This window comes from Pseudorca crassidens, chromosome 9, assembly GCF_039906515.1.
Source record: "Pseudorca crassidens isolate mPseCra1 chromosome 9, mPseCra1.hap1, whole genome shotgun sequence".
NCBI classification, from domain to species: domain Eukaryota; kingdom Metazoa; phylum Chordata; class Mammalia; order Artiodactyla; family Delphinidae; genus Pseudorca; species Pseudorca crassidens.
This window is the reverse complement of record NC_090304.1, coordinates 104,754,509-104,782,178: the sequence shown is the minus strand read 5'-3', so window position 1 is coordinate 104,782,178 and position 27,670 is coordinate 104,754,509. Positions and strand designations below refer to the sequence as shown.

Here is a 27,670-nt window from a genome sequence, read left to right as displayed (position 1 = left end):
CAGAACAAACATAGTCGTGGCGATGTGAAAAAATTGGTGAGTTCAGGGAAGTAATTTTCAGATATGATTTGAGTGGAGCTGATAAAGGGAAGTAGTCATCCCTTTGTATCTGCGGGCTTGGCATTGGTGGATTCAACCAACTGCAGATCAAAAATATTCAAGAAAAAAAGTTACAGAAAGTTCCAAAAAGCAAAACTTGGATTTGTTGCAACTATTTACATAGCATTTACATTGTATTTACAACTATTACATAGCACTTGTATTAGGTATAAGTAATCTACAGATGTTTTAAAGTAAATGGGTTGTATATGTTATATGCAAATACTCCATTTTATATAAGGGACTTGAGCATCCTTGGAATTTGGCATCCCTGGGGGGTCCTGGAACCGATCCCTCAAGGATACAGAAGGATGACTAATTTTATTTATTTATTTATGGCTTCGTTGGGTCTTCGTTACTGTGCGCGGGCTTTCTCTAGTTGCCAGGTGAGGGGCGGCTACTCTTTGTTGTGGTGCGCGGGCTCCTCATTGCGGTGGCTTCTCGTTGCAGAGCACGGGCTCTAGGCGCGCACGCGGGCTCAGTAGTTGTGGCTCACGGGCTCTAGAGTGCAGGCTCAGTAGGTGTGGCTCATTGGCTTAGTTGCTCCACAGCATGTGGGATCTTCCCGGACCAGGGCTCGAACCTGTGTCCCCTGCATTGCATTGGCAGGGGGATTCTTAACCACTTTGCCACCAGGGAAACCCAAGGATGACTAATTTTTAAAAAGCCTTTCATATTGATTTTAAAAATCAGTATATAGGGCTTCCCTGGTGGCGCAGTGGTTGAGAGTCCGCCTGCCGATGCAGGGGACACGCGTTCATGCCCCGGTCCGGGAAGATCCCACGTGCCGTGGAGCGGCTGGGCCCGTGAGCCATGGCCGCTGAGCCTGCGCATCCGGAGCCTGTGCTCCGCAACGGGAGAGGCCACAACAGTGAGAGGCCCGCGTACCGCAAGAAAAAAAAAAAAAAAAGTATCCTTGAAAACCCTTTAAATTTGCTATAAAGAGCAGAATAAAAACATATTGTTGTCACTAAATTCATTATAGTTTTTTCCCAGCAATGAAACAGGTTTGCTATTTTTCTTTTAATTCCGCACCAAGTGAAATATATTGTCAGATTTTTTAAGAAGCTCTGTTGTATTAAAAATGCATGTCTTTAAATTACTTGGAATCAAACCCAGTGCTGAATAGGTATTGTTTAGTTTGCATAAATTAATCACATGTCAAACTCTGCCACTCTAGCTCTTGTACATAGAGGTTGTACTAGATACTTGTTTTCTCCTCCCTCCCTCCCTCTCTCTCTCCCTCCCTCCCTCCCTCCCTCTCTCCCTCCCTCCCTCCCTTTCTCTCTTTCTCCCTCTCTCTACCTCCCTCCCTCCCTCTCTCCCTCCCACCTGCCTGCCCTTTATCTCTCTCTCCCCCACAACCTCCCTCTCTCCCTCCCTTCCTCCCTTCCTCCTTCTCTCCCTCCCTCTCTCTCCCCCCTCCCCACCTTCCACCCTCCCTCCTCTCTCTCCCCCTCTCCCTCTCTCTCTTTCTCTGTCTCTTTCTCTCACTTGCTCACGCGCTGACTTTCTCACTCTTATTTTTGCAATAGCCCTTGATTTTGGTTTGGGAGTCCTTTCTTGCCCCAGTCTTGGTTCCTTAGGGACCAAGCAGGACTCCACCTTCCTGTTGCAATGATAAAGTCCGAGACTCAAGCCCAGGCCAGTCAGCAGAGTGTCTTTGCGACAAAGTGATCTGTTCAGAAGTGGGTAGGAAATCTTAAGATGGCCCAATTAAATGGACACTGTGGTGCTACCAGAGGAGGAGGTGGTGGTGGTGTGGGAGTGTGGCCCCCTGTGGTTAGGGCTGAGGAGGCTGGTCAGAAATCAGATGGAAGTGGTAGCAGCACACGTGGCTGGGCGCGGCTCCTTGTCTCAGGGAGTTGTGCGAGGTCTCTGTTCAGCTGGGTGCAGCTTTCTGCATTCGCTTAGTGCCTGGTTGCTTCAGTAAATAAATTGTATTGGAAAACATCCGTGCCCATTCATTTACTCTTGTCTACGGCTGCTTTTCTTCTACAAAGGTGGAGTTGAGTGACAGAGACCATATGGTTCACAAAACCTAAGATATTTATTATCTGGCCCTTTACAGAAGAAGTTTGCTGGCTCCTAACCTAGTGCTTCTGGCAGATGAAATCATGTATAAGCAAATGCAAAATTCATGCTGTGTGTAAATTGTTCCCTAATATAACAATAACTTTGGAACAAATTTGCCTTTTCAAAGCAAGTATTGTAGCAGAACTGTCTGTACATGAAACGTAAGACTGTAGCCAACATCTGGAGAGACACCTTCCTGACACCATTTGAACAACCTCTGAATGTCTCTGTACCTAAAGTGAGAGCAACCTTTAGGTATTTTCAGTCATATGATCCAACAAATTTCTTTTATGTTTAATCCAGTTTCAGTTGCATTTTCTATCCCTTATAATAGAGTTCTCTAGAAAAATATTCTTTTGGAGTAATTTTAGATTTACCAAAAAGTTGCAGATAGTATAGAGTTCCCGTTTATCCCATTCCAATTTCTCCTTTTGTTAACATCTTACATTAGTATAGCACATTTGTCACATATAACAAACCAATACTGACACATAATTATTATCTAAGGTTCATATTTTATTTGAATCTTGGTTTCTACCTAATGTTCTTTTTCTGTTCCAGGATACCAGATACCTTTAGTCATCATTTCTTCTTGGGCTCTTCTTGGTTTCGACAGTTCTCAGACTTTCCGCAGTTTTGATGACCTTGACAGTTTTTTTTTGTTTTTTTGCGGTACGCAGACCTCTCACTGTTGTGGCCTCTCCCGTTGCGGAGCACAGGCTCCGGACGCGCAGGCCCAGCGGCCATGGCTCACGGACCCAGCCGCTCCGCGGCATGTGGGCTCTTCCCGGACCGGGGCACGAACCCTCATCCCCTGCATCGGCAGGCAGACTCTCAACCACTGTGCCACCAGGGAAGCCCCGTGACAGTTTTGATTAGTACTGGTAGGTTATTTTGTAGAGTGTCCTCACTTTGAGTTTGTCTGACTTTTTCCTCATCGTTAGACTGGGGTTATGGGATTTTGGGGGGGAGTCCTACTGCAGTTCTCTTTTAAAAATTGCTTCTTGAGCAACAAGCATGGACAAGATAAGATAAATATGAGTTATTGTTCTTCCCTTCAAGATTTTTTAAATTTTTATTTTTTTAAAAAATATTTAAAACATACCTACCTTCCTCTTATAAAACTAGAGTGTGTAGAGTCTCCTTCCCTATCTTTTCCTGCCCTCATTTAATGCCTCATTTATCATTCCCGTAGCATCTTCATGTAAGATTTGTCATTTTGGCTATGCAAAGCACTGTGTCTATTTGAAGTAAATCTGTTTTTAAATGGCTTATGTAGGGTTATGAAAATGTTGCACTATTAAAATGTTATCTTTAACATAAAATTTTAATTCAAGATAAGGGAACCTGTCACATTTTTAGGAGTTTTGGTTTAATATTTATATTTGCATAATGCAGAATTCACCTAATGCAGCTGAAATAGGGCACACTATTTTTGGCATGTCTCGCAGTACGTTACTTAATGTGGGTTACAGGGTACTGGGGTGATGTCTCAGGCTCTCACATCCGTCACTTTTCTCCATTACTGTTACCTGCTGCCAGTTGCAGGAAATTTCAGTGCATTATTAACCTTCTGTCATTTGCCTTTGGCAAGTAGTTCTGACAAATGGAAGATTAAAATTTAGCTGCTATAGGTTTAAACCACATCCTTTGTGTCAATAATACCCAATACCTCCTTGGATATTTTTCTGGTTTACCTGAAGCAGTGATTTTGTCTGTTTTTAATGAAATGGGAGTTTCATTGAGCTTAGCAGTGTGATCCTGCCTTGGGGACATCTCTTGATTACCCTGTATCTCAATTTACATCATTTAAATTTCAAATAGCAGCACTTCCAAAGTGAGTCAGAACATTTGAGGCTTAGACAAATGAAAACTCATTGATTTTTTTTTTTTAAAGATTTTAATTAAAAAAAAAGTTTTTAGTTTTTAGTTTTGGCTGTGTTGGGTCTTCGTTGTGGTGCGCAGGCTTCTCCTTGTCGGGACTTCTCTAGTTGCGGAGCACAGGCTCTATGCGTACGGGCTTCAGTAGTTGTGGCACACGGGCTCAGTAATTGTGGCTCGCAGGCTCTAGAATGCAGCCTCAGTAGTTGTGGCACAAGGGCTTAGTTGCTCCGTGGCATGTGGGATCTTCCCGGACCAGGGATAGAACCCATGTCCCCTGCATTGGCAGGCGGATTCTTACCCACTGCACCACCAGGGAAGTCTCACTCATTGATTCTTTATACTATATTTTATTTGAAATGTACAGTTATGAAATATAAACCTTTGATGTGGTTTGGAGAATAAAATTCAGATATCATATATATTTTGGGGACAGCTAGGTAAAGGCCAGATAAAAATATAATTTGAGATCCAGATCAGTCATGTTTGGTGGTCCAAATAAGGTTTGTTTATATATAAAATGAGCAATTTTTTTGCCCCCAAACTAAAACTTTTTGCCTTTTTGTAAGTATTCTGGATCACAAATATTCAACTACAATTACTTAAGTACATAACATGTTATGTAGTTTCCTGGAACATTGTATATAAGCATACTTTGCTCTAATTGCCATCTAGAATGTTGACAGTTGTACTACCTTATGTACTGTAGTAGCTGTAAGATTCTACCAACTGTGGTGGATTCATACGAGCATTTAAATAAGAAATATTAATGGAGAAACAGTGTACCTTATGTTGAGGCAAATTAAGCAGTATGGTTAGTAATGGTTAGTATGGTAGTATTGGTTAGCCTTAACGAGAATAATTTGCCTCAGTAGATAGAAGAACTCCAAAATAAAAAAGTCCAAAGGTTGTCAGAGCTCTGAGCCAAGACATGACAACTTCCTACCTGTCATATATTACAAATACCATGTTTTTCCTTCCATTTCCCACAATGAGGGACTTATTTGTATATCAGGCAACTGGTTAGAGGGTATAGTTGATAGTTATGTTACTATTTCACTCATTTTCCAGCCTCTCAGTAACCACATACATCTCATGAACAACGCTTCATATTTGAATTGATAAATTCTGAGTTACAGGATTAAAAAGTGGTATTCGTACAGTTTTAATACTCTTCATTTAGGAATGCTGTTTCTTTCACTTGGATTATTGACCATTTCAGAAAGTAAAAGCATATCATTTGGGGGGCTTAATTTTTGTTCTTACTGCTCTCTTATGTGAATACCTGATCGTTATACAGCTGGGCTGTCGGATAAATAGAATCAACTGAAGAACTTCAAATGCAAATTCTAGAATTTGGTCTCTGGAAATACAATAGGTCTGTGTGTGTGTGTAGGGAAACCTGTCTTTTTTAAAGCTACTCATGTAATTCTGATGCCTAGTGGTACATGTTTGTGTAGTTCTCTTACGTACCTTCTGAGGAGCGCCTGCATTTGGTTTATATGGAAGGCACTGAGATGGGTAGGGAATGAATAACTGTTCTGTTGTGTTAGGTGTCCAGTAGTTGTGACGGTAGCAGTTTTATTTTGTAGTAAAACTCTAATGGGCCATAACGGAGTATGTAGTAAATATTGATACTTTTTTTTTTTTTTTGCGGTACGCGGGCCTCTCACTGTTGTGGCCTCTCCCATTGCGGAGCACAGGCTCCGGACGCACAGGCTCAGCGGCCATGGCTCACGGGCCCAGCCGCTCTGCGGCATGTGGGATCCTCCCGGACCAGGGCACGAACCCGTGTCCCCTGCATTGGCAGGCGGACTCAACCACTGCGCCACCAGGGAAGCCCTGATTCCGTTTTTAAAACATTATTTTTTATACAGTTGTTTTTGCAGTAATGTGTAAAAATATGGTTGCACAAATCACTCAAAGTCTATACAGCTTTATATCCAGAGCACTAATAGAAGCAATAACGATCCTAATAATAAAACAGTTAAGAAGATATGTCAAATTTTGAATAGGTAAAGAAGTATTACAGTTAAGTTAGGATTTTACCTTTTGATTAATTAAAAAAATTTTTTGAGCTGTGCCACGTGGCATCTTAGTTCCCCAACCAGGGTTCCAACCTATGCCCTCTGCAGTGGAATCGTGGAGTCCTAACCAGTGGACCACCAGGGAAGTCCTAGGATTTTACCTTTTAAATAGGGTGATGGTTGCTTGATAGAAAGTGGTGGAATGAAGGGTTGAGACTGCTGATAACAGAGACAAAGGCCAAGTACACCAAAAGGAGGAAGCACCGTGCAGAAAGCCCAAGACATAGGATGGGACCAAATTGAACCAGCAACAAAGTGGTACGAGTGGGCATCGTGTGCAGTCCACTGATCCCTGTATTTTACCGCCACATTCACCCGTGTAGAGAACTTTGTGTTAAACTGAACGTACCTGGCCGAAAACATAATGTGTGGGAAAAATTGTCACATGTAATCTGAGTTATGTTGACACATTCCCCTACTTACCAACCTCATAGGAACTAATTCGTGTTACAGAAATGTGTTGTAGCAGAAGAGATCATACTTGGTGACCATTTTGGGGGCATGACTTCGTGGTTAAGTGCATAATCTCAGGCTCCCTCCACCCTGGTGTCCCTTGGGCAAATCACTTTACCTCTTTATGTCTGTTTCTCTTGTATTTTTAAAGTATTTTGCAAGTGTTTTTGCAAGTGTTATGGGAAAGCAGAAAGAATACTTTGGACTGGGAAATAATTTGAAATTTCTTGGTGGAGGAGATGTTTTACCTCTTCCTTCTCAAATAACCCAAGAGGTTAATACCACTTATAAATTGCTTGACTTTGGGCAAGCCTCAGTTTCCTCATATGTAATTCAGAGACAGTGTTCTGATCACACCATCTCATCAGAATTAATATGAGATACTATGTGAAAATTTACCGTATAGAAAGGTAGAAAAAGGAAACATGCATTTCTGGAGTTAACTTTACTGACTGACTTCAGAGTAGATGGTCTTCAAGATTTCTTCTAGCTTTGAAAATACTGGAATCTCTGAAACTTCTTTAAGTTCTAATAGTTGTTTCCAGTTCTCTGTGTTCTCTGACACAAATGTTTCTCTGGCCCTTCATCCTTTTCAGCCTTAAGTAGCCACTGGCCAAATCCTTCTTTACTATCATGTCATAGACTAGACATTTGCACCAGATACTCATTCAGGCGAATGTTCCTAATTTCAGAGAAGATTGCCTAAGAAAAATATCAATAACAGCATAAGAATTACCCGCATATTGATTCACAACCTGTGTCCATACGGTTGAGCATTCTGTCACTTTGGTGTCATTTGCAGAATGTTTTGAGGAAGGGTATTGATACCCTTACTGATAGCCCCAGATATTCTGGTTAATGATTTACATCTATTTCATCCGTTAATTTTTAAGGGATTACGACAGAGTTTACTTTTTGCCTTCCTCCTTTTTCCCCTCATATTGCCTTAGCTGATCAGAGACTTCATTTCATCCAGCTCTTCCTCCCTCCCTCCCCCTCTTTAAAACTAATTTTTGTGTGTGTGTTGCTGATTTCAACTAAATTAAGTTCTCATTAAAATAATTTTCACCTTAAGGTTTGAATGCTCAACAAGCTTGACCCTCTCAAAGATAATTTGCTTTTCAAATGGTTGTTCATCAAAATAAATCTCTAAATAGTTTATGAGTCATTGTTCCTAATGAGTGTGTGCATATCCTTGAACTGTTTTGGGGCAGAAAAAAGGATTGAGAATCCTCTGTTTTAAAGCCACACTTGGAGAAATAGCCTCAGTTTTTTCCTTGGAAAACAATGCTGTTAAGTGACCATACTTTACTGTTTGTTTATTTCCTGTGTTACACCTGTTGTTATTAAGCTCTTTAATGTTAGACTGTATAGTTATTGAAAGATTATAATAAATTCACTTCTCAGTGCTTTTTCTTATAAATTTGGTCTTCTAAAATCTGTTATTTCAGATGTAAAATTCCCACCCTTCACTTGGTTTAGTTTCTTTTAGTCACTTGTTATTTGCTTTGAAATATGTCAGAGTGCTTTGAAAACAGTAAACTACTGTAATAGTCTAAGGTGGTATTTTCGTTTTGCTGGTATCTACTTTGTATTTTATATTTGAAAATGACAGAATGGGTGATGATACTCACTGGCTGGTTGTTCAACTGGCAGAAAAACCAGTGCATGGTGAATTGTCTTTTCCATTTGTTCACTTAAGAATGCCTTGTTACTTTGTGGATATAGTTGCTATTTGTAGAATCTTTCACTGTTTTAGTAGTTCTTTGACTTGGAGATTCTGATAGACTGGCCAGATAGTTAACAATGTTTTCTTGGGTAGCAGGGAATGGGGAGGAGATTTGTCTAGTTCTCCTTGGCAAACCTGTGTTACTTGATACTAACAGGTTGGATTTCCAAGCTCATGAAGGTTTATTAATGTTTACCCCTCTGTGTTAATTATATCATGAATCCATGTTTTCTCAGATACGCAGCCTGTTATAGATATATCTTTGATCTCTTGATTCCTGCTCATCATTTAATATCAAATGTTTGAGTTGATGAACTAGGTTTAATATACTAGAGTAGGATAAGTCCTGCATTTCACCTGTTTTCACGTAATTGATCATTTATTCCAGTATATCAGTTGTTCCTTTTCCTGCTCAAAGAGGAGTGATTATGTTTCTGTCCTTTAAGAATATTTCATAGTTCACACAGCTTTTGTGTTGTCCTAAAATATAGAAACTAATTAGTGACAGACATACTGGGTAAAGTCTTGGTATTAGTCATAGATTGTTCAGGTGTGTGCAGGTATTGCCATTGTCCTTAGCAGATTGTGTAGGAGGACATAAAAATGTCATAGATGATAGTAGAGGATGCAAGAGCCCTTTGAGGTTAGAAGTTAAACAACAGTTGAAACTTCTTAATATGCTGTACCTTGGATAGCTACCCCACTATGCCTGGTTAAGTCATGCAAGAATATATTATCTATGGCCCTTTGGTTACTTTTGTCTTTGCATTTTGTATCATTTTACCATTTTGCTGTTCATTTGATTAATGTTTATTTTAGAAGGCTGGTAGGTAAGGCAAAAAACATGAAACTAAAGCATTCAATGTAGCTTTTAGGAATTAATGCCTGTAAAGGAAGTAAGAGAGCTAGAGGAACCGGTAGAACAGCACTGTTGGGATAGATATAATCAACAGGGCCTGGAATGCTAGAGGTTATACAGGACCAGATTTCTTCAACAAATATGTGACAAAAAAAGGAGGAGAGGAAGCCCTTAAATCTCAAGATTATTAACTAAATTATTAACTAAAAACTTATTAACTAAAATGTCATGTGTGGGCTTTCTGATTCAAACAAACCAACTGTTTAAAAAACAGGTTTGTAACAATTGGAAAACTTTGTACACTGCATTGGGTATTTGTGATATTTCTTCAGGTGAGACAGTGATATTTTAGTAATTTATAAAGGAGCCCTTATGAGAATTTTGATTTCTGTTCTGAAGGAGTTTAACATATTTTTAGTAGATCCTAAACCTAGATTCATGAAACATCTTTCTTTTAAGTATACCTTCCATTTTTTTAGCATCTTTTATTTACACATGTTGTGTTCCATAGGTGCTTTATGTATACTGTTTTATCTAATCACTTTGATTGCAGTATGATTGGGCATGTTTATTTTGTTCAGATGAGGAAATTGCACTTCAGAGATCTTAAGTAAATTGCCCAAGTTCATATGGGTAATAAGTGGCACGGGGGGAATTTGAATTATCTGAGCTTCATTAAATTAAAAAAATCCAACTTTATTTCTAAAATGGAAACCATGGACTCAAAAGTAGTACTGTTGTTTTCAGTTGCTTTGTATATTTAACTTGTATACTACTTGTAATAGTGAAACAGTAGGTTAATGAATTGTATATCAGTAAGCACCAAGTTAATTGAGTTTCTAAACATACTTATCTTACCACAAAGGTATAGTGATATAATTTGAGGATTCTGAATTGACACTTAAAAACAGCTTTATTGGGCTTCCCTGGTGGCGCAGTGGTTGAGAATCTGCCTGCCAATGCAGGGGACATGGGTTCGAGCCCTGGTCCAGGAAGATCCCACATGCCGCGGAGCAACTAAGCCCGTGCGTCACAACTACTGAGCCTGCGCGCCTAGAGCCCATGCTCCGCAAAACAGAAGCCACCGCAATGAGAAGCCCGCGCACCGCAACGAAGAGTGGCCCCTGCTCGCCACAACTAGAGAAAGCCTGCACGCAGCAACAAAGACCCAGTGCAACCAAAAATAAATAAATAAATGCATTAAAAAAAATTAAAAAGAAACTTTATTATTTTGCATACTGTCTCATTTTATGAGACATCATAAAATGTACTTTGTATTCATTATATCTTTTGAAAATATCATGTGAAAAGCACCACAGATTATAATGTTAATGTCTGGTGCTAGCAAAAACAGAAGAAATAGGCAAATAGTCAAGTCTTAATGTGTCATTCAAATTTAAACATAAATCTGTATCTTTTAAAGAACTACCTATATTAAGTTCATTTTGCTTTTCTATTATATTTTACTCTTTAAGAGATTCACTTTAGTGTTATTTTGCAATTTCTAAAATTTAGCAGGACAAATTTCTATAACAAAGGATAATGGGAAAAATGCCTGTTTCCTGAAATAAATTTAAATGAGCAGGTAGGAACTTAGTTCTCCTTTCTAGGAAAATAAAGTTGAAGAATTATTGATATCTGATCTGATTTATTTAAAATCAGAGTAATGTACCTCAGATTAATATTTAGAAATGTGGGTTTAACATCTATTACTTGAGGATAGGATGATTGTGACGAGCAAAAGGCTTATCATTTTATAAGCAGTTAAGTGTTCTGTAATACTCGTCATTGTTGACTCCCACCCACCTTTATTCTTGCCATCCTCTCTGGGTGATAGCACTGGAGAAGGCAGAATAAGATAAGTAGCAGGCTGCTAAAATTACTTGTCTCATATCAGCATATAGTAGAGTGATCTGTTCAGGTTAGAATACCAGGAGGTAAACAGTAGATTGAAGATACTTGATTTGTTGGCATTTTTTCAATGTAGTTTGGTGGGAGAATCTCTAATAAGTTAATGCAATACCCTGAGCTATGCAAGTGTGCAGGCTTAGTGTGACTCTTTTCTTGGGGGGTGGGTATAGCCCTAATTTTTCCCCCTAGTGATTTTATCCTAGTACCTTCTAGACTTCCCCAGACCTTCCTTGGAGATGGAGGTCATTTGCTTTCTCCCCTGATTATTATTCATTAAATGTACATTTAGCACTTTTCTTTTTGCACTATTGTTATCATTAGGAGGAAGTCTAGTTAAGCAGTAACCAGACGTATTGTACAGACAGTTTTTTTGCCAAGACCACAATTTTCTAGAGCCCTAAATTTGTAAAAGTGATATGGCCTTCTTGTTCTGTATCTCGCTGACTATGGCATATTCAGTAAAAATTCTAGCTCAAGAAATATTTCCTTTAATTCACCATTATGTTAAAGAATACGAAACTTTCATTATCTTTACAAGACCTTTTTACCAAATCAGTTGTGGCATAATTAATCCTTAATCCATAATTAATCCTATACTGTTACGTGAATTAACTGTGGTCCACTTCCTTCCTTTAGTCCTATAGATTTTCTCAGATGGAAATACTGTTTTACTATCCAGTGGTCATTTAAAAAGATGATGGATTCTGTTAAGTTTAGTTACTTTTAACCAGTATATTCCTTTAAGCGTTACATGAATTTGTTGTATTTTAGTGACCTTTAGCTTGTTGCTAGAAGAATTAAACCTTGTTTCAGACTTCATTGTTAACAATTATAGTTTTGATTTATTTTATCTGTAGATTGAAAAAAAAAAATGAGTAGTCCCTCAGACCAGTGAGATGGTTGCTTAGCCAGTGAGGATTTCCTGAGATCCTTAGCTTTTAACATGTCTCATAAAGCACGTGTTTTGTTATTTATTGAGTCAGCCAGTGGAATGCTTAAGTTTAGTGCAGCTTGCTTGTTCTGTGTGCCAGTGTCAAGGTAGATGCAGAGTTCTCTGCAGCCTCTGACTACTTTAATTTCACTTGCTAGAATATGTTAATGCTGCTACCATGGCTTTTTTTTTTTTTTCTTTGAGCAAGAGCACCTGGAGCTCTTGAGTACTGGAACAAGGTATTCCTGGGTTGGATTTTGTGAATTTTTGAAAAGGGAAACGAAGTGGTTTATGAATTTGATACAGTCTTTACACTTATAGTATGGGCATTAGATTTCTTTGATGGGGTGCAAGTACCATGGATTTTGGTTCTTCATAGGTTGGGATAGGAAATATATTTATACAGGAGGGATTAAATTTATATTAACTCCTGATGTGTAGGTTTATTTCATGATTCTCAGATCCTGATATGTAAAGAATGTCTGTTTAATATTCTTAGTTATTTAGGCCAGATACTTGTTTTTGCTTTTCTCCTTTGCTATTTTTCTTGCTTTCATTCTCCACTTTAGATTTATCTTGGTTTGTATAACAGTGTTGCCTTATTTATGCACATTGCCTTTGTATTCCCTATGCTAAGGACCTAAACTTTTCAGTCATTCACTCATATGTATTTATTCATTTAACATCATTGATTTCTATGGTATATTGAGATGGAAACTTAGCATTCAGCTATTCAAGGGAAGAAACTGGATTAGATCTTTTAATTCATGAAGTTAATTTCTTTAAAACTAAAAAATGAAATAGCGAATACATTTTTATATTAAAAATTAAAAATTGTGGATAAATTTAAAGATGAAAGTAAGAATTGCCCACAAAGTTGTTTTTTTTTTTTTTTTTTTTTTTTTGTGGTACACGGGCCTCTCACTGTTGTGACCTCTCCCCTTGCGGAGTACAGGCTCTGGACGCGCAGGCTCAGCGGCCATGGCTCACGGGCCCAGCCGCTCCGCGGCATGTGGGATCTTCCCAGACCGGGGCACGAACCCATGTCCCCTGCATCGGCAGGTGGACTCTCAACCACTGCTCCACCAGGGAAGCCCCTAGTTCTAATTTTTGATTTTGCATCCTTCACATTCATAAAAGGGATTCAAGTAATTAGAAAACAGCCTCTTAATTTAGTTGAGATTGGTTTCTTTTTATTTATTAAATTACTACTCTCTTCTTAATAATGGTAAAAATTACAGAGTGATAAGCCAAACATTTGCAGATTAAAATATTTTATTCCTCAGTTTTTATATAATCACAACAACAAAAACATTTTATGGCTTCAGTGATGAAGATGAGGATGATGGCTGTCATTTCTGGGAGGGTCTCATCTATACTGTGCAATATGATAATTACATGCGTCATTTCTAATCCGTGCACTAACCTTACAAGGTTGTTATTCCTCTTTTAGAGATTACCAAACTGAGATGCAATTTAAGTTACTTGCCCCAAACCATACTATCTATAAACAGTATAGTTGAGATTTGAGCCCATGTCTGTTTGACTTCAAAATACTTGCACTTCTATTGAAAACTGTTTTTCCCCCAGGTTTTATACACAGCTTTTTGAAACGGAACTTTTATTTCATGAATATATTCTTCTGATAGGGATGACATATTCAAATAGCCATTTTGGGGGGAAATTTTATTTAGTTCTTTGAACAGTTCAGAGTTAGAGCTGTCCTTGAATACAAGTTTCTAATGAAGCAAAGTCTTCTCTAACATCGAATGTTCCATTTTCTAACCAAGTAGACCAAGCTTGTCCACAGAATGCTTCACAGCTATGACTCTACACATAGATATACCAAATGGACTCTTAAGAAAATTATGTATTCTAAACATGAATAGTGTGTGTCTGAGTATAATGTATCCATGTGTATCAAATAATTGTATAAGAAAAATTAGGCAAGAATCCTTCTAAAATATTTCCAGTGACTGAAGATTTTCCTCTAATGTTCAAATGCCATCCATCATTAACCATTCTTACACTATGTATTCATTCTAAATTTTAGTGGATTTATATCTTTAAATTGTTTTTCTCTTGGAAAAAAAATGCATTCAACTTTGGGACTCTTCAACTGTTGCTAAGAATGCTTTTCCTGCAGGGATTAGGAACTTCTCTTTCCCTCAGCTTCCTTACCTCTTGGTCAGTAGAAGATGAAGAATCAACTGGTTCTAAACTACTGATGATGACTCCCCGGGTTTAGGTCAGAGACTTGTGCTCTAAGAAGCTTGTTGTGGAAGTGGAGTCTGGTCAGGTTTTAAGCCAATCAGGAAAAAGGGTTAAAGCCACCCTGTGGTCTGCAGGAACGGCCAGTCCCTCACTCAGCTTCTGGTGACCTTGGGACTGACTCTGCTTGGTTCCTGTCCTGCCTCCCTGCTATTCATTATCTTTTGTTTTTTCTACATTTTCATAAGCTATCAAAGAAGGGAACAGAAAAAACACATGTTGATTCTGAAGTTAAAAACATTTTTTTTTAAACTTCTAATATCACAGTCAAAACTGTGAGAACAAGTGTTGGGAGGTCTGCTTGGTGTATAAATAAGTCAGGTTGGGAGGGGAGGAGGCTCTCGCTGCAGCAGGGGTGCAGGACAGGGAGGTAGGGTTCTGATGTGGCAGCAGAACTAGAAGAGGCTTCCTGACTGATCTGACGTTAGTCAGGCTGCCCATAGTGTGCTGTGTACAAATTCTGCTTACAGGTCACTTTTTCCTGTTTGAAAGGGCTTGAGGAAGGGAGGTAATCAACCATGAGAGTGAAAGAGCAAAAGAAATGATTAAAAAGAAAGGTAAGTAGGATTCATGAAAACACAGGATTTTTTTTGCCAGATTGCCCTACATAGAGGTTATACCAATGTGTATTTCCACCAACAGTGTATATTTATTTTCCCACATCTTCGAAACAGCTTGTTAAAACTTTTAAAAATCTTTGCCTGGTAGATAAAAAAAACATCTTGTTTTTTTGCATTTTTATTATGAGTGAAGTTAAATACTTTTTTTTATATTTTAAGATTCTTTCATATTTTTCTATTATTATTCTGTTTATGCCCTTTGCCTAGTTATCTTTTGGGTTGTTGGGTTTTAAAGAGTTATAGGCACTTTTTTAATATATTAAGGAAATTAACCCATTGTGATATGTTCCAAATATCTTAATTAATTACATTTTACTTTATTCACAATTAAAACCTTTTTTTTTGGTTAGGGAAGATTTTAAAATTTGTATGTAGTAAAGTGTATCAGTCTTTTGTGGTTTCAGGGCTTCTTAAAATTATACTTAGAAAGGACTTCCTCGTTGTGAGGTGATAAAAGCTTTCCCATGATTTTCTTTTATGGTTTTCTCTTTACATTTAAATCTTTGATCCATTGGGAATTTATTTCAATGGATGGAATGAGGAAGGGATTAAATTTAATTTCATCTCTTTGGAATCTTTGGAAAATGATAGGGGATTTATGGTATAGAGAGATCTCAATAATCCTTTAATTTTTTTTATAGTTATTCAGGCCAAAATTTCTCTGGATTTGTCTTGAGTGAAAATCATTAGACTAGTTTGCAAGATATCTCTGTATAAATTGTTCAGGAGTTGTTCCAGTGTAGCTGCTCTCAAGAACAGTTTGTTTTCCAGATTTGTTCCCAGACCTGATAGCAAATTTCAGTTTCTAGCAGGAATGCATGTAATGACCACATAGTCCATTGATTAAAACTGTATAATTTTTGAAGCAACAAGATTAAAACAGTAACACATAAAGTAAATTGTAGTTTTGTAGAAAGGAAAAAGTATCATATAAACAAAGTCAGCTAGAGGGTTAATTTTGCTTATTTTCAAATATGAAAATTCAAGGGTATCCCAGTGGATGCCTTTTAAAATTTCATCTGGTCAGGTTTAATGTAAAACCAGGCTCAGCAGTGTTTGGCTGCTTGGTAAAGGGCAGACGGCCATGCATGGGTGACATGTCAGTGGTTGGTACCAGCATGCCTGTTTTTTAAGTAACAGTTATGTTGTTGCCAGTGTTGTAGATGCTATACTTTTCACTCATTTCCCAGCGAGTCATTTTATTGCTGCTCTAGGCATCTGCAGTTTAGCATCTGCAGTTTAAGTTGTGTGTAAAAATGTTGCATGCTTTTATTTGCCGTAATTGTCAGCATCTGTTAACTTACGATAGTTACTTCATTTTTCTTTAGAAAGCTATGGACAAGCCTGGCTGCTGTGTCCCGCTTTGGATACTTGAGCAAAGGTGTATGTGGCAGTTATTATTGTGGGGAAGGAAAGATGGATGTAATACTAGAAGGCATGAGGTTGGGCAGGTCCCTAGACCATGCTTGTCTTCTCTATAAATTGTGATCCTCCCTACCTCTGAGATCTGTAACTGTTCCTCCCATTGTGCTTGGCCCAGGAGACCTTTTCATGCAGTGTTATCCTTTCTAGTTTTTAGTTGACCTTTCTTAAATCTGAGATAGAGCTTTTAAGTTTCACTAGGTCCCATTTGTTTATTTTTGTTTTTATTTTGATTACTCTAGGAGACGGATCTAAAAAGATGTTGCTGTGATTTATGCCAGAGAGTGTTCTGCCTATGTTTTCCTCTAAGGGTTTTATAGTATCTGGTCTTACATTTCGGTCTTTAATACATTTTGAGTTTATTTTTGTATGTGGTATTAGAGAATGTTCTAATTTCATTCTTTACATGTAGCTGTCCAGTTTTCCTAGTACCATTTATTGAAGAGACTGTATTTTCTCCATTGTATATTCTTGTCTCCTTTGAGGAAATCGTAAACAAAACAAAAAGACAACCTACAGAATAGGAGAAAATATTTGCAAATGATGCATCCGGCAAGGGATTAATTTCCAAAATATACAAATAGCTCATACAGCTCAATATCAAACAACAAAAAAAACCCAATAAAAAAATGGGCAGAAGACCTAAATAGACATTTCTCTGAAGAAAACATACAGATGGCCAACAGGCAAATGAAAAAAATGCTCAACATCACTAATTATTAGAGAAATACAAATCAAAACTACAATGAGTTGTCACCTCACTCTGGTCAGAATGGCCATCATCAGAAAGTCTACAAATAATAAATGCTGGAGACGATGTGGAGAAAAAGGAACCCTGCTGCACTGTTGGTGGGAATGCAAATTGGTGCAGCCACTGTGGAGAACAGTATGGAGGGTCCTTAAAAAATCAAAACCAGAGTTACCGTATGATCCTGTAGTTCCACCTCTGGGCATGTATCTGGAGAAAACTATAATTCGAAAAGGAATTATAGAAAACTGTAATTTGAAAAGATACATGCACCCAGTGTTCAGAGCAGTACTATTTACAATAGCCAAGACATAGAGGCAACCTAAATGTCCATCGACAGATGAATGGATAAAGATGTGGTACATATATACAATGGAATATTACTCAGCCATTAAAAAAGAACAAAATAATGCCATTTGCAGCAACATGGATGGACCTAGAGATTGTCATGCTGAGTGAAGTAAGTCAGACAGAGACAAATATCATATGATGTCCCTTATATGTGGAATCTAAAAAAAAAAAAAGGATACAAATGAACTTATTTACAAAAGAGAAATAGACCCACAGACATAGAAAACAAATTTATGGTTACCAAAGGGGAAGGAGCAGGGGGAGGGATAAATTAGGAGGTTGGGATTAACATATACACACTATTACATATAAAATAGATAACCAACAAGGACCTACTGTGTAGCACCGGGAACTATTCTCAATAATTTTGTAATAACCTATAAGAGAAAAGAATCTGAAAAAGACTATACACACACACACACACACACACACGCACACACACACACACACACACACATATAACTGAATCACTGTGCTGTATACCTGAAACTAACACAACATTGTAACTCAACTATACTTCAATAAAAAAAGTCTGAGAGAAAAAAGGATATAAGTAAGAGAAGTCTGCATCTTGGAAACTTCTGTTTTTTAACTTATTAGTTGGAAAGTTTGAGAAGAGAGGAATAGTTATTAAATGAATAATAATTAGTGAAAACTCACCTTCATTTGGGTGCTGCATTTGGTTATGTAGGTCACAGAGCCTAAGGCAGTGGGAGGGGTCTGGTGTCACAGGTGTAGCAGTCTGACACAGTGAGGGTGCTTCATGGGATTTCCTGTCTTTGCCTCACCTGCAATTAACCTAGCACATAATAAACTTCGGCCCAGCATGATCACATATCACTGGTGCCTCAGCTGCACACCTGTGTGTACATCAGTAGAGCTGAACAGCCTGAAAACTGCTGTTCTTTAGTCCATGGCTTGAGGTTTAAATTTTTGAAGTACAAGATGGAAACAGAAAGTGAGGGTAGCCCTTCAGGAGATGACAGTGTCTTTTTTTTGGATTCAGAAGTTATAACCCAGGTGACTGACGATGAAGAGGGAGAAAGAGAAGAACATTTCAGGTAATTATGGAATTTGCTGTCAGTTCTCCCTCTCTCACCTTTGTCCCTCTGTCCACGTCCTTCACTTGTGCTACCCAGCCCTCCCATCCTCTTTGTTTTAATCTCTTTTCCAGTAAGACTTCTTTTCTCTGGGGGAAGGTTTGGAGCTGAAGAGGACAGGTTTCTATTTGTACATAGCACTCTTCATTCCACAACTTGTCCTGAGCTTGTAAAAGGCATTTTAAATGACTTGTTAGAACACCAGGAAGAGAAGGTGTTAGACAGGTTTTGTAGTAGCATTTCAGGAATTTCAGGTAGAGACTGAACTACTACCCCTTCGTATATCTGATTTGTACCTAACAGATGTGATTTGGATTTGAATCTAATAGATTTTTCTTCTTCTTTTTCTTGGAATATGTTCCTCTGTGTGTGTGTGTGTGTGTGTGTGTGTGTGTGTATGCGTGTATGTATGTATGGCTGCTTTTGTTGCCTTATTCATGTGTATGAAACATTTTGATTAAGTACGAATTAATTGTTTCATGAATCAAAGCCTTCTGACCTTATATCTCACTCCCCTTATAGCTCCCCTGCCCCCCGCCCTGGCAAATTTCTCTTGGTTTGATCTCTAGCTGTAACTTCAAAATTGAAGTGTTTGAGAATGCCTCCTGATTAAGCAGCTCTCCAAGTTTCTTTCATTGGTGAAGAAAGAGGTCTCACCCAACTTGTAGACACAGTGCCATTTGTGTATTAATTGTGTTGTGCTGTTACAAATTTTAGGAGACTTTATTCTGGCTTTTCTTTCTCAACAGGGTTAGCAAATTAATTCTTTTGGAGGTATTAAAAAAAAACTCTAGAAGTTTGTACTGCATATTATCACTGTCAGCCACATGGACAATTAAACATATTTTACAGTCTTATCTATGAGTAATTGGGTAGGAGAACAGATCATTATTTTCATCAGATCTTGTCTTTATGTTTAGTGTTCAAAGAGTCTTTCCTTTCTCAAGTTAAAGGATTTCTTTATCTACAGATTTTATTTTTAAAGTCTAGGTTAAATGACAGAAGAGATTGAATATTAGGAACTCTTGATAACCCACACTAAATTTGTTAATCAGTGGTTAAAATGAATAAGAAGTATGTTTTACATTTTAAAGAATAATTCAGTGTTCAAAGTATGAAAATGAACTATTTTATTAGCATATGAAATTCTTTTTTTTGTGTCAGCCTTCTCATTCTCTCCATAGTTTTATTTTAACCTTTCTTTTTTTTTTAATATTTATTTATTTGGCTGCTCCAGGTCTTAGTTGCGGCACACGGGATCTTTTAGTTGCAGCATGCAGGCTCTTAGTTGTGGCATGCTGGATCTAGTTCCCTGACCAGGGATTGAACCTGGGCCTTCTGCATTGGGAGCTCAGAGTCTTAACTGCTGGACCATGAGGGAAGTCCCTAGCCTTTCTTATTTGAGTAAGCTACTTCTCTCCCAAGGTGTGCTGATGCGTCACATATTGCATAGTTTTAAATATGGTCAGTGTGTCATGAACAATTAGTAGGAATGAGGTATTTATTATGTTTGTGTTAAAACTGGCCTGGTGTTAAAATTGTGGAAGTTATTTTGACGTATTTGTCAAAGGAAGAAACAACCTGGACTTTGTTGTTGTGATAGATTTGGTACTGTGATCCTCCATTTACTTGTGAGGCAACAGGAGGCTGTCTGGGATTTTTGTTTGTTTGTTTGTTTTGTTTTTTTGCGGTACGCGGGCCTCTCACTGCTGTGGCCTCTCCCGTTGCGGAGCACAGGCTCCGGACGCGCAGGCTCAGCGGCCATGGGTCACGGGCCCAGCCACTCCGCGGCACGTGGGATCTTCCCGGACTGGGGCACAAACCCGCGTCCCCCGCATCGGCAGGTAGACTCTCAGCCACTGCGCCACCAGGGAAGCCCTGGGATTTTCTTTTGACATTTCAGTTTAAAAGCAAATCTGTGTAAGATTGAGCTTTTCTTTTCCTTTGGACTATGTGGCCATGTTTTCATCCTGAGAAACTGAGCTGGTGTGTGCATTGTTTCAGGAAACTGTGGTACTTTAGAGCATTTGTCTGTTTACAATATTATTTCAGAGCTGAATGTCACCACGACTCTCCCAAACCAAATATGTCTTTGAGATTTGATCTTATTTTATTTATAAGTGCAACAAAGAGATCAAGGTAAGGCCACATTCCATGTAGTGTTTCTCACCTCTTCAGCAGTCAGACATAAGGAAATGTGGCAGCAGAGTGCTTGCACAATGTTCACAGTGGCTTTCCAGCTGAAACGCCTTGCAGAAAAAAGTGTGTGTGGGTGTCGAAGGTGGTGAGGGGTGGATAGTGGGAGTTGCAGCTGTAACCTTGGGAGAATCAGTTATAGATTCAGTGCTGTATATGAGAGTTGTTTCTGTAAAGTCAATTTGATAGTTAAAAATATATATAGAAAAGTTTTATGTGTTTCTTTAAAATCTGTGCTAATACACATTAACCAAACTGTCATTATGGTTACATACTCATTAATTTCCATGCATGCACACACACAGAATAAGGGCAGAAGATTGAGTGCTCTTCTTTTTCTCTGAATAGCTTCTGAGCTGGGTTTTAAATTCATTCTTAAAAGAATAGCACTGTGTCATTTGAGGCACCATGGCTAAGAGGGTAAAGTCATAGCTACCTGAAGTGTAGGTTTCTGGTGCTGCCAGTCATCGTCTGCTTTAGGAGGAGGTACTCACAGAGGAGCACTATGTCCAGTAGCTTTTGGAATAACTTTTATTTTTGGACTTGGTTGGAGTAAGGGGTAACTTTTCTTACGTTATAGCTCTGTGGGAAGTTGGTCAGTCTCCCTTCATGGCAGTAGTTCTAACCTGCCTACCCCTGACTCACAAATCTCTCATTTTCTGATTTCTCATTTTGTAAAGTTAATATCAATCATACCATTACGGTAAAAGAGTTCTTAGACTAGAATATTTCAAGATCCCCAGAGTCCTTAGAGTAGAATAGTCCTTAGGGATCATTAGAAGAATGCTGCTGTAAATATGAAAGGGGAATATAAGGCAGAAAGGAAAAACAAAAATGTTTTAATTCTTTTAAGAGAGAAAAATTTATTTAGGAGTTCTATGCAGTGTACTAAGCCAAATATGATATAGTACATCAGCTACATGTTTATTAATCCTGTAAAGTAGGTATTATTATTTTCTATCTTCCAGATGCAGAAATTGTAGCTCAGAAAGCCACATACACCATGTTGTCAGTATATGGTAGAGCAAAATCTTGAACCCCAGTGTAACTGATGTTAAAAGTAAAAGACTTCAGTTTTATAAAAGATTTTGATGTATCTGCTGCTAAATGTTATTTTCTAGTAAGTAATAACTTTTAAGAGGCTACAGCTTATTTCTCAGTTCTGAAATTCCTTCTCTGAGGAGTTTTTGAGCACCAGTGATGTATAAATTATGCAGCCAACATAAAAGTGAAGTAGTGCATACAGTAATGTGACCTTGTAAAAATATGACCTTGAGGACACCTGGGAATTATTACTAACTCACAATCATGAGAGGTTCTAGTTCTTTGGCATTTGAGAGTAGAAATGTTTATCATATGATCTTGTTTAATGTTCTCTGGTATCTCATTGTTGGCAGATTCATAGCCTAGTATGTATGACAAACAATGACATATAGTTTGAAATGTTTACGGAGATAGTGCATAATTAAACCACATTTCTAGAACTTGTATACCTTTAAAATTAAGAGTCTACAGATGCCCAGATCTCTCAGTCAGATCTTCACTTGTATCTCCATTATAAGACAATTGATTTTAAGTGAGAAGAGAAGCTTCTGATTTTAGTTAAACCAGATAATTTGGTGTACATATTTTAATTTTTCTGCAATGTATTTATTAGTTTATAGCATCATAGAACTAATGATAATGGCTCATGCATTTGATTGGTTGGTTGGTTGCTTGCTTTATTCATTCTCTGCCTTGTTTGAAATGAGGCCATGAGTTAGAAGATACTGCAGCAGTCCCAATAGGTAACAAGGGCTTGGAATATGGTATTTCTTCTAGGTTCTTGCATTTCTTTCAGATCTAGGCTGGCTATTTTAATGGCTAAATTCCTCTGGAAGCCCGTAAAGCTATTTCACAATTCTCTGCTTTTAATACCCTGACTGTTATTTTGTCTTCTATAGAAATTCCTCATTTTAGGATTCCCAGGATACAGAGGTAGCATTAACAGCTTACCAGTGACAGATATATCAGTATCACACCCAGGCCTATTTTATACTCTGTGACTTTTCATAGTCATCACACCCTTAATTATCTGTTATGTACAATACCAAAAAGATGTGTATTTTGCATTATAAAAAAAAGATATTTCTATTACTGTGTAACTTTGGTTGTGTGATCTGGAGTATAGTTTAGCCCCTAAAATATTCTTTCAATATGAAATATAACTATCACCCAATATACTCTCATTAGTGTTACAAAAATAATAAATTTAATGATAATCAGCAGAGTCTGATGTGAACATTGCTTAATCTCAGAAAATTTTATTCAGTATTGGAGTCTAGCCATTAGGCTGTCTTTGTAATTAACCATGAAGCATGCTCCTACAAGACTTTCTTGGTATTTCACTAATTAAACTCTTTGGGATGGAATCCAAGGTATGTTTGTCTGTGTGAGTTTTATGATGTACAAGAAGGGCCTTAAAGCACAGAAACTGTATAAAACTATGTAGAAGTTCCTGGTTATTAAGTTGTTTATTTAAAGTTAAAATTTTAACTTTCTTTCTATTTCTCCTTAAGCTTTGGATTCAACTTAACATTAAACCCTTGTAAACATTCAATTGCATGTTCAAATTTAGTAAATGAAAATCCCTGAAACACTTAAAGCTCTGTTTATAAATGTAATATAGTCAATTTCATTTTTAAAAAAAAATACATAAAGTGACAAACCTGCGAAGATTACAATCAGAACAAGCAAAACCTTTCTAGATAACTTAATTTTAGAAGTTCTGCTATGCTTTTACTTCCCATTAGTGATTAGCTTCCCTTTTCCATGCTCTCATATGCAGATATGCATTTTCTCTATCATAATTTGCAAATCAAACAGTTTCTTTAACTTAGGTAGGCTGTTTTTTCCCCTCTTGGTGCTCTCTTTTCTTCCCTATTTCCCTTCCTTTTAAGGTAAGGTCTTTAGATACTTCTTTCAGTCCCCTTCTCTCTGGATAAGACTTTTGGTACTCTTCTGTTGAACACCATTCTCCCCTCACCCCCAGGCCTAGTGTTTTGCTGTAATGGTTTACTTTTTTTTTTTTTTTTTTTGCGGTACGCGGGCTTCTCACTGTTGTGGCCTCTCCCACTGCGGAGCTCAGCGGCCATGGCTCACGGGCCCAGCCGCTCCGCGGCATGTGGGATCTTCCCGGACCGGGGCACGAACCTGTGTCCCCTGCATAGGCAGGCGGACCCTCAACCACTGTGCCACCAGGGAAGCCCAATGTTGTTTTTCTTCTTTTCCTTTGTAGGCAACTTATTCTTTCTGAATGCTTGTAGGATTTTTTTTTTTATTTGTAGTTATGTGTATTTTGTCATCCAGTCTTCAGCTTGGAGCTCAGTGACTTTCAATCTACAGATTCAAGTCTTCATATTAGGAAAGATTTTTTAATGTTATCTATTATTAATTATTACCTCTTTTATCTGTAATAATTTTCTCCTTGTGGAATCTATTTATTGCATATTTGGTCTCCTTAATCTTTTTTTCATGATGTATTTATCTTTACATTTTGATTTTGTGATTTGAGGTATTTCTTGTACTTGTTCTTTAGGCCAGGGGTCCCCAACCCCCAGGCCGTGGATCGTTAGGTACTGGTCCGTGGCTTGTGAGGAACCGGGCCGCACCGCAGGAGGTGAGCATGCTAGTGCGTGAATGAGCGAAGCTTCATCTGTCGCTCCCCACTGTTCGCATTACGGCCTGAACCATCCCCCCCGCCCCCTCCGCCTGCCCCGTCCCCACCCGTGGAAAAATTGTCTTCCATGAAACTGGTCCCTGGTGCCAAAAAGGTTGGGGACCGCTTCTTTAGACCACTGATTTCATCCTTTTCTTTAATCTTTCAGATTCAATTTGAGTAGAGAAGTAATTTCTAAGCATTCTTCTTCACGTATAGATATAACATATCCACTGACATAATATTTATACAGTGATAAATTTAGATTATTGTCTTTCTTCTTCAGCTTTGAAGCTTGATTCATTCAATGTACGTGTTCTGTTTGTTCTGACTGAACAGAATTGAAGATTTTACTGCTAAGCTAAATACTGCCCTTCTTTGTTTCCTCCCCCTACAGTGTTTTCTCCAGCAGTCCCATGATGTGTATAGCTTCTGCCTTCTCTTAGGTGCAAACACCCACATTAGGAGCCCTAGTCCTTCTAATTGATTGTTACATTTATTTACAGAGTAATTTTCCAGTTTTTGCTAATTCCTTGGGGCCAAGTACCTCTTTTGTTGTGGAGAGAAGTGGGAGTGTAGCCCCCTTGACCCTCTGTTTTTCTCTGCCGGTTTACCAGTCAGTATGATCCCATTTGCTTTTTTGTCTTCCAGAAGTTGATCGAGATTTCTGGCCTGCTGATCCCACCCATATTAATCTCTTAAGGAGTTATTTCCTTTTATTTGGCTTACTGGCTTTTCAGAGACTTGGAGAAGGAGAGCTCTGTTTCTCAACATATATGCAGTCTTGAATTGGAAGTCCACTGGTAGTTATTTTCATGGCTTTTGAGAGGAAACTTCTGAAGGGGGCATTCAGTGAGGCAGAATCTTGGTGTCTGTCACCTAGTCTAGTGGGTCTCTAGAGGTGAGAATGGCTTGTTTTAGTGTCCTCTTCAGGCTGGGAAGTGGGAACTTCTAGGAGAAAATGGTCTATCTCATCTGGAGTGACTGAGGTGTACTAATATATTTCAGTTTTCCCATCTGCAAAATAAGGCTAATAACAGTGTATCAAACAGTAACCAGTTAAAAGATATAATGGAAGAAAAGGTGCCATTTTTAAGAGCACCAAAGAAGATAAAATACTCAGAAATAAACTTAATAAGGAACTCTAAAACCTATATGAAGAAAATTTAAAATATCACTGAAGGACATAAAAGACGTTTGGAACAATTGAAAAGATATACCTTGTTCATAACAAAATATTCAACATCATAAAGATGTCAGTTTATTATAAATTTAATGTGATAATAAGAATCCTTGTAAAAACCTAGGTAAATTGGTTTTGAAAGAAATTGACCTTGACCAAATAATTTAGCAAAGAAACTTTGGGGAAAAGAAAAAAGCAAGGATGTTGGATAGAGGATTAGTGTGAGCAGACATTGCTATAAAGTGTCAGTAGTTAAAAACTTGTGGTACTGGTATGAATAGAGGGCATAAGGGAGTAAAATGGAAAGCCTAGAAATACACCCTAATACATAGGAAGATATGGCAAAGATGGCTTCTCAAAAACCAACAGAGACATTATGTTTGTTTTTTTAAAATTAATTTACTTTTGGCTGCGTTGGGTCTTCATTGCTGTGTGTGGGCTTTCTGTAGTTGCGACAAGTGGGGGCTACTCTTCGTTGTGGTGCGTGGGCTTCTTGTTGTAGTGGCTTCTCTTGTTGCGAAGCATGGGCTCTAGGCGCATGGGCTTCAGTAGTTGTGGCACGTGGGCTAAGTAGTTGTGGCTCAGGGGCTTAGTTGCTCTGTGGCATGTAGGATCTTCCCAGAACAGGGCTCGAACCCGTGTCCCCTGCATTGGCAAGCAGATTCTTAACCACTGGGCCACCAGCAAAGTATTGAGGAAAAACTTTGGGGGAAACTGCATATGCATCTGTGGAAAATAAAATTGGAGATCTGCCTCATACCAGGGATAATTTCCAAATGGTTGAAGATATAATATATTAAAGGAAACCATGAAATATTCAAAAGAAAACATGGAAAATTAAAAAAAAATTGTTTTAGATGAGGAAAGGCATTTTGAACTGACTTAAAATGCAAAACTCCCCATAGAGCTCCATCAGCTTCCGGTCCTTCAGGAAGTCTAAGCTCTGCTCTGAGTCTGACGTGGCCAACTGCAGGGAGCTTTGCAACCCGTTGGTACCAAACCACACCCCTCAAACATCTGTGTGCCTGACAGGGTCTTGATGCTCCGGCTGGGTGCTCAGGCCTGAGCCTCTGAGGTGGGAGAACTGAGTTCAGGACGCTGGACCAACAAAGACCTCCTGGCCCCACGTAATATCAATTGGCGAGAGTTCTCCCAGAGATCTCCATCTCAACGCTAAGACCCAGCTCCACTCAACGACAAGCATGCTCCAGTGCTGGACACCCCATGCCAAACAAACAGCGAGACAGGAACACAACCCCACCCATTAACAGAGAGGCTGCCTAAAATCATAAGAAGTTCACAGACACCCCGAAAAACACCACCGGATGTGGTCCTGCCCACCAGAAAGACAATATCGAGCCTCATCCACCAGAACACAGGCACCAGTCCCCTCCACCAGGAAGCCTACACAACCCACTGAAGCAACCTTACCCACCGGGGGCAGACACCAAAAACAGCGGGAACTACGAACCTGCAGCCTGTGAAAAGGAGACCCCAAACACAGTAAGATAAGCAAAATGAGAAGACAGAGAACTACAGAGCAGATGAAGGAGCAAGGTAAAAACCAACCAGACCAAACAAATAAAGAGGAAATAGGCAGTCTACCTGAAAAAGAATTCCGAGTAATAATAGTAAAGATCCAAAATCTTGGAAATAGAATGGAGAAAATTCAAGAAACGTTTAACAAGGACCTAGAAGAACTAAAGATCAAACAAACAATGATGAACAACACGGTAAGTGAAATTAAAAATTCTCTAGAAGGAATCAATAGCAGAATAACCGAGGCAGAAGAACGGGTAAGTGACCGGAAAGGTAAAATAGTGGAAATAACTACCACAGAGCAGAATAAAGAAAAAAGCATGAAAAGAATTGAGGACAGTCTCAGAGAGCTCTGGGACAGCAAAAAGTACCAACTTTCGAATTATAGGGGTCCCAGAAGAAGAAGAGAAAAAGAAAGGGACTGAGAAAATATTTGAAGAGATTATAGTTGGAAACATTCCTACTATGGGAAAGGAAATAATCAAGTCCAGGATGCGCAGAGAGTCCCATACAGGAG

At 38.5% G+C, this 27,670-nt stretch overlaps 1 protein-coding gene across 3 annotated transcripts in view; it reads left to right on the top strand.

Annotated features, from left to right (window-relative positions):
* ARHGAP32 (Rho GTPase activating protein 32) overlaps positions 1 to 27,670 on the top strand; it is a 267,370-nt gene that overhangs the window by 71,957 nt on the left and 167,743 nt on the right. For 2 of the 3 annotated variants that reach the window (XM_067751559.1, XM_067751558.1), the window contains exon 1: positions 18,246 to 18,499. The exons of the other annotated variant lie outside the window; for it this stretch is intronic. In XM_067751559.1, coding sequence (XP_067607660.1) covers positions 18,384 to 18,499 — 116 coding nt within the window. In that variant the 5' untranslated portion in view covers positions 18,246 to 18,383. Of the gene's footprint in view, positions 1 to 18,245; positions 18,500 to 27,670 lie in introns of those variants that run through there. 3 annotated transcript variants of the gene reach the window in all.